General features: G+C 34.8%; 1 protein-coding gene across 2 annotated transcripts; it reads right to left on the bottom strand.

Annotated features, from left to right (window-relative positions):
- Nucleotides 1-241: 241 nt before the first annotated feature.
- On the bottom strand, nucleotides 242-7723 carry LOC117105699 (serine--tRNA ligase, mitochondrial-like). 2 transcript variants are annotated; one of them, XM_033246934.1, is made up of 11 exons: nucleotides 7604-7723; nucleotides 6131-6443; nucleotides 5776-5868; nucleotides 5193-5333; nucleotides 4700-4818; nucleotides 3881-4034; nucleotides 2782-3027; nucleotides 2309-2421; nucleotides 2031-2124; nucleotides 1527-1619; nucleotides 242-978 (listed from the first exon to the last, which is right to left on the bottom strand). In XM_033246934.1, the coding sequence occupies exons 2-11, from the start codon at nucleotides 6425-6427 to the stop codon at nucleotides 811-813; spliced, it is 1518 nt and encodes a 505-aa protein (XP_033102825.1). In that variant the 5' UTR covers nucleotides 6428-6443; nucleotides 7604-7723; the 3' UTR covers nucleotides 242-810. The 2 variants fall into 2 exon arrangements, with proteins under 2 accessions (XP_033102825.1, XP_033102826.1); XM_033246935.1 differs by lacking the exon at nucleotides 7604-7723 and adding an exon at nucleotides 7318-7561.
- Between the last annotated feature and the right edge of the window lie 49 nt (nucleotides 7724-7772).

Raw genomic sequence — 7772 nt, 5'->3', positions numbered from 1 at the left:
TACACCAGGAGACAATTAATCTTTAGCATGCACTTGAGTGCTGCAGTACTGTGCTGGGTATAGGAGCTTGGGGCATTGCATTGGGCACCACCGCCACTGCTACAGCTATAATAGTACTTACTTTTATATGCTCTCATTCAACTAATTTATATTACATCTGCTTTTTAAATGTTTATTACATTTTATACAAAATTGGGCAAGAATCAAATTGGGAAATAAAATAATTTTATATAAAATGCCATTTTTATAAAACCATGTATTAAGAATATTTATTATGTGCCAAACAATTAAATGTAGCTAAATGCAGACATTTGTCCTTGTTGGTTTGTGTTCAGTTTTCATTTTCTGTCATTCACATTTTCTTAAAGCCAGGCTACAGAGGAAATATATTTGACATGTTGTACAACTGTATTTTAAGAGCATACGTAGTCTGGTCAACACCCGAACACAATAAGCAATAAGCTCTTGATAGGAGCATGAGTATATTGCAGTCTGCTGAAACTAAGTCAAAATTACTCTTATCAAAGTGCTATCAGCCATTGGTCATATTCTGTCAACACACTGTACTTGACATAAGTGTCAAATGATATGACCTCAAGTGAACCTTGAAATTTCTGTGCAAAATGGAATGTGTTCCACAGCATAGAGATTACCGTATCTGTGCAAGTACTGTATACTAAAAAACCATACACTTTGTGTATTATCAAACAATTCTTTTAATTTTGATTATTATATTCTATAACAATTTTATAGCACTTTTGTTCCCAGATTCATGACAAAGTAAAGACAAATTAAAATGTAAATAAGACATCATAATCGTGTGTAATGCAGCAGCCCTCCACTAGGTTTAGTTATAACTGACTGTCCACACATGTACGGTTGAAGTACTGATGGGATAGCGATGCTTCCGTCGGCACGCTGAAAGTTCTCCAAGATGGCGACAATCATTCTTGGTATAGCACAGGCTGTGCCATTTATCTGTAAAAACATTCAGTACAATAATTCTCTAAATTGAAGAGAATGCAATAAACATTTTTCAGTTTAACTACAGTATAATGCATCAGGTGCAGTGGTGTATCTAGGGGGTGCGCAGGCCCCCAAAAGCACTTGTGCCCCCTCCCCATTGAAGCAAAAAAAAAATCATGCTCATGTCACCTTATTTAGCATCTCCTCCCCCGACCCCAAATTCAAGACTCCTAGATATGCCACTGATTGGTTTGGTGGTTAAGGGTGCCTTCCTTCCAATCCTACAGGTTCAGGTTCAAATCATACAAATAGCAGAATTGCTTCTTATGACTAAATGTGACGTAAAGACAAAAGACTGCTGTATGCCCATATATAGTTCTCATGTGCCTATATATGGTCATGATGTGATGTCATCATGACCATGTTTTTGTCAAATATTTATAGTCTGAACAGGGCTTAAGATGAAATTTAAACATTGTTTAATATTTGTTTATCTTTCTGTCACTGGGAAAGAATTAAAGAAATGCTATAAAATCATGTTATGTAGACATAAATCGTACCGTGTGGACATATTCTGTTTCTGAATCTGACTTCTCGTACATTATATTGAGTCGTCTACTCTGGAAGTCTGTACAATTAGATGTACTTGATATCTGTATGAAATAATAACATAAAAATTTATGATGGGTTAAATGATTACGAAAGTATAATACATACTCCAAGTATTGAAATACACGCCATCGTGTTGGGATTCAATATTTCGACATTAATTATGTCATCATCAGGAACAAATGATTACAGTACTGTAGTAGTAATGACTTGACATGCACACATCATGTGAAAAAGCAGGCCAAGCTCCACATCAGCCATGACTGGTTGGACTAAAACATATCAGAACAGATTAAAATGTCTAAAAAATTTCCCATTTCTCTAGCCACTTGTGCCACTGTACGGGATCCGCCCCTGAGGGGCTTAGCTCCCTGGACAATTCCAGATCACTTAAACCCCCTTTTTAACCCCGACTCTGGAACTGTTGTTGACAAATATGACATTTTTTTTCATACCTCACCATAGCTGTTTCTATAAGGCATCCAGGCTTCGATGTCATACTTCCTATAAGCAGGTGCTCCAAGCTCTTCAGACGGCATATCAAGAACACTATTACACAAAAACATGAATTCAATATATTTGTACTCGGGGCATAGGCTTGGTTTGGCCAGCGTAAACTCAATGGTCATTTGCACAACCCACTTAGTGGAGAGTGCATTAGCTATTATTACCGCATTTGTACTATATTGCATGTACGTCTTCCTGATAATGAAACATGACGTAATTAACTCACTGGAAATGTAGGCCTAGATCTGAGAAGAGTTGTCTCTGTATACTTGAATATTCCTCAAATAGTTCTGCACTTTCTTCACCAGAATCTTGAGAAGTTACTCCAAACATTTCTACCTAGTTGAAAATACAAAAATAAATCCAATAAGCTCCATTAAAAACAATTCAATCTCAATCTGGTCATTTATAAAGCACCTCACAACACAAAGGCAGTAATGATCAATGCCATCACAAGCACAGAACAAGTAAACAAAAGAAGCTGTGGCAGAGTTCAGAATCATACATAAATATTAATGCAAAAGTAAATAATATAATAAGGAATAAAGACTATTAATTAAAGAGGCGAGTCTTTTCATGGTTAATAACTACTTTTTCATTATGAGGAGCATTATTTTATTACTTTCGATCAGTAATACATATAAAAAGTCCTTGATATTACTGTATATATTGAAACAAAGTCATGATTCCGAGCATTACCTTGGTGAACTGATGGACTCGATAGAGGCCTCTTGCATCGGCTGAATGCGCAGTTTCTGCTCGATAACACCGGCTCGTTGTCATCACTCTTTGCGGCAGTTCAGCTCTAGTCAATACCTTATTGATAAAATAACCTGCTAGGCCGACCTCACCAGTTCCTGCTAAGCACAAGTTCTGAGGATGATATTGAGGGTCAAGCCAGTACACCTGTGTATGTTCACCTTTTGTCCTCATACCACAACCTTCCTGGAAAAAAAAAAAATGAAACAATAGTACCTACAACTTCTCATCCATAAACATAGAAAACGATATTTATGTATGTCCTGATATTTTGAAGTGTTTTATTCTTTTTTATTTTAAATATTAAATACACTGCATATGATACAATACAAATAATTATATCAAAAAAACAATGAACACCCAATGCATGTAGTAATACATCTAATCAATAAATCATTCAATTGATCAATTGAGCATTCATATATCCACTCATCAGTTAATAATAATAATAATGATGGTAGACTTATATAGCGGATATTGTTAAGCACTCTACGTGCTTCACATTATCAATGCACAGTCCTTCAATCAATTGTTCAGACAACACCAATCAGTCAATAAATCAAAACAATCAATCAATCCTGGTCCATACACTAATTAACCAACCTGTCATTAAATTCATGAACCAACCTATCAGCCAATCAGTAAATCATACTTTATATAATCAATCTATAAACCAACTAATCAATCAATCAATAAACCAATTAATCAATACACCAATCAATAAGTCAATCAACCAATAAATTAACTGAACAATCAATCAATCAATCCATACATTAATTAACAAACCAATCAAAATAAATTCATAAACCAACCAATCAGTCAATCACATTTCATTTAATAAATCTATAAACCAATCAATCAATAAACCAAACAATGAATCAACCAAACAATAAACCAATCAATCAACAAACCAACCGATACACAATCAATCAATTTTGCACTCAATGAACCATCTCATCAGCTCATTCACCAACTGCTCTGTGAAACACTCCTCATGTCTCTCTGCTAGCTACTCTTGTCCATCACAAATGCAACTTACAAACACTACAGGTTTGATAAGATCTGGCACCGACAGTAACTGAAATCCTCTTTGCAGCAATCGTTCCATGGTATATCTAGTGAGGGCCTCCTCCAGTTGAGCACCAACGCCTTTCAAATAGTAAGACCTATTTCCAGCAACATTGCCCAAATTTCTGTGTGTAAGAAAATGGGAAATCATTCAAGATCTCATTTCAACAGCCTTGTCCAGACTGTCAAACTTTATTTGACAAAAACATGTGACATGCCTAAATATGGTCATGATGACATCACATTATGACCATATATAGGCACATCATGTCTATATATGGGCATACAACAGATTTGACAGTGTGGACAGAGCTTTAGATTTCTATGGTTCAGTGCACACACAATGGCTACCACTTGTCCAACATATGTGCAGCAAGAAACAAAAAAATAATAAAATTAATAAAAAATATTACTACTACAATGTTTTTTTTTTTTTTTTTAATGCTAAGCACATGGTAACTATATTGCCTATGCTCAGGGATGAAGTTATGGTGGGTGGGGCCACCCAGCTTTGAGGTTTCCCACCCAGTCTAAAGCTAATTTCATGGCCCTCCACCCACCCTTATTATTAGCCCACTTTTCTATCCTTAAAATCCACGGACGCTCGTTATACTGTATAGAGTTTACCAATGGTATCATCTACCCACCCTCAAAATGTCTATCACTCACACTTAGTTTTCTACAGCTACAACCCTGTATGTTTCTGTGTATACTAAATGTATGCATAAAATAATTTTCTATTTTGAATACAATATATTTTGCAATGAAATAAAGGGATACTGAATTTTACTTTATCCTTAGTATATCCAAGTTCTCCCCTAGCTCTATGTGGCCTTGGATTGGAAAATTGAATTTCGCTTTTTCTCCTTCAATGTGTATTATCCTGGATTGACTTTCCTCTCCAATTGGCTGAAAAAAACCCCCAAAATATTCTTCAATTAACAGATTGTAATGTGTTTACTCAGCAAATTTCTAGTGGCAATGGGGAAGGGAATCTTTCATTGGGGTAGTATACCCCTCTCCCCATAGATAGGACACCGTGCATTATAAGACCTAATTAAAAAAAGACAAATGATTTCCTATATCAATTTGTTATTATTTATATCACTTCATAGAAATACGTTTTGCGATTTCATTTTGGTTTTCTTAAAACATGCAAACTGCATCATGATTTGGTCTATCATAAATATTAATAGTAGGATATTGGTGTGTTAGTGAGATTTTTTTTAGGCTCCATGCATCCACAGGGTACCAGAGAAATGCGGATGCATTCCTTATCTCACCGAATCTGGGTGTGTTCTGTTTGGTAACTTCAAGGCTGCTTCATAGTAATTCTCTTCATGCTCCTCAGCCATCAATTTCATTTCTTTCTGGTGATTTAATAACTCCATTTTCTTGCTAACGAAAGTGCCTTGGTCTTCTCTCTGAAATCATCAATCATTGATCGTAATTTTAAAAATGTTGTTTAATATTTCCTTTTCTTCTGAAAGTGACAGACTGCACTTGCAAACTGGACAAACTCTATCAAGTCCCTGCCGGGGGAAAAACACTTTGTCGGAGAGAAATAAGCCTTTAAAACCCGTAAATCTTCAAAGGTTTCGAGGGTTCGCTCCCTGGACCACTTCAGTGTGGTTTTGAGCGGCGCCCGACCAAATTATGTTCTCAACAGCCTTCTTCACAACTAAAGAAGCTGCCTTCAAGATACCACAAAATGTTACAATGGAGGAACAGTTCTACGGAAGCATATATTAACTTATGTCCATATTTGGGCAAATCACAGATTCTCAGAAAATTTGTCTTTATTTTTGCTTCTATATTCTCAAAAATCTTATCAGTAATAAATATACTGTTTATAAGCTCCTGTACCTTATCTTGTATTTTTAATTCTAAATTGTCTATTTCCTGTTCTAGTTTGTTGAGAGCAGCTTCGATTTCTTTCAGATTTTTCCAACATTCAATCTGTGAGGAAAAGAAAGCTATTAATTAACTAGAAATATGTATTCAAATATTTAAAATGAATATTAATAATTAACTGAATTTGTTTAATACATACTCCTGATGAAGTCCACTGTGTATGTGTCTGATATACTATAAATATATATTTAGACTTTTACGAGTCATTCTAGGTGTGTTCCACATCAGATAAATCTAATTAATACTGAATATTTATAATTTTTCATTTACAGTTAAGATGGACAGCATTTGCACATTAGTGACATACCACATGGTAAACATCAGCATCTCCTTTCCTATGCAAATTGTTGTCGCTAATTTCTCTGACATTTTCTATTACATGCTCCATATCGAATGCCGGTCTATCTGCACCACTTTCTTTCCAATGTTGATATCTACTATGGAACTCATTGTTACTTGTACACATCTGGTATTCAATTGCATTATGACGAAAGCTATCATTCCATATGTATAATAGATCCTTGGTCTGTTTCCTCATTTTGCAACGTGATCCATAAAGGCAAAGCATATGCCTAGTTCTCTGACACAATGATTGCATTTTCATCCAGTTTATATTATGCCTAAAGAAGACAGTTATATAATGATTTAAGAAAAGTTTAACTTTACGAAAAATAATTATTGTAAACTAATTATTGTAAACTGAGTGTTTGTGGGACATGCGCATATTCCTGGTGTTGTTTTGATTGGTCAGGTCAGTTAAGTTTCATTTTTTAAAATCAAAAGCCTTTTGCCATAGTCATCTATTTCAGTACCATACTGTAATGCTTTTTAATTGTGCAGATATTACCTCAAAAAATCAGCTCAAATTTACACAGAAAATCCCTATAGAATATAGGTGCGCAGAATTGTATATACTGCATAATAATATTGTTCATAAATTAAGATTAGGTCAAAGCCTAATTTTTGGCAAAAATCTGCTCTATAATTGGCCCTTATTTTCAAAAATGCGGAGACGGATTTCTTTCTAGGCCCAACTTTATCACAGATGATATATTCCCTGTGCAAGCCTTTCTATACGATGGTACCTACATATGCCTTTAGGCGAGACTCTTTTTATACCTTGTTTAGCAAACCCAATAATAAAAAATTGTTTAAAAAAAATAATTTTTGGACAATTAGCGAACCCACCACCACAAAAATAGAAATTTCAAAAGAAAATTGTTATTACGCCCGCCACTGCCTTGAAATCTCCAAAAATAAGATTTGTATTTCTTCCACATTATAATAAATTTTAAGCATTTAACGTTACTACACTGTTTCATTCATCAATAAAATTTCATTTTCATTTTCTCCTCCGTCTGAATGTATTTGTCAAAACTCTTTGCTAAATGAAAAACCAAAAACAAAATTGTACAGTATTTTCAATTTTTTCCGCCCTCATTTAACGATCTTTAAATTTATTTTTAAAAAAAAGTAAGGTTAAAAATGTCTCGCCTTATGTTAAATCATTTTGAAACGCAACAGTAATAAATCAGAATGAAGGTGGGTCCGAGAGTCCACAATCGGGAACGATCGTCTGCCACCCAAACCAAGCGTAACGTGCATACAGCAAAAAGGACAGGTTGGGCGTGTAGCAGGCAGGCCGCCAGCTGGGCTAGCCAGGGCCTTGGCCTAACTAAAGGCATTTGTGCCGAATAAAAAAAGATGCTGATTCAGAACATTTTGTTTTCAAATAACCACATAAATATAAATTAATAACCATATAAATTAACTACTCAACGAATGAAAGTTATTTTCAGGCCTTTTTTTAGTCACAGAAGCTAGCACATTGTTTTCTTTCTGATGTAGACTTTTGTCCAGACAGCTATAAAACTATAATATTCTTATGACTTGATTCTGTGTGAACGAGTCTAAGGTTGTTAAGTATAAAGGTCAAATCAGGCTTAGAT

This window comes from Anneissia japonica, unplaced genomic scaffold (genome assembly GCF_011630105.1).
Source record: "Anneissia japonica isolate Jap-2015-1 unplaced genomic scaffold, ASM1163010v1 scaffold287754_len4335492_cov202, whole genome shotgun sequence".
NCBI lineage: Eukaryota > Metazoa > Echinodermata > Crinoidea > Comatulida > Comatulidae > Anneissia > Anneissia japonica.
This window is presented reverse-complemented; position numbering and strand designations above follow the sequence as displayed.

Coding starts and splice junctions, on each gene's coding strand:
- LOC117105699 (XM_033246934.1), bottom strand. CDS start 6,427: ATGAAAATGCAATCATTGTGTCAGAGAACTAGGCATATGCTTTGCCTT. Junction 4,819..5,192: donor ACAGAACACACCCAGATTCG/GTGAGATAAGGA, acceptor GGTTTTTTTCAG/CCAATTGGAGAGGAAAGTCA. Junction 2,125..2,308: donor GATCTAGGCCTACATTTCCA/GTGAGTTAATTA, acceptor TTTGTGTAATAG/TGTTCTTGATATGCCGTCTG.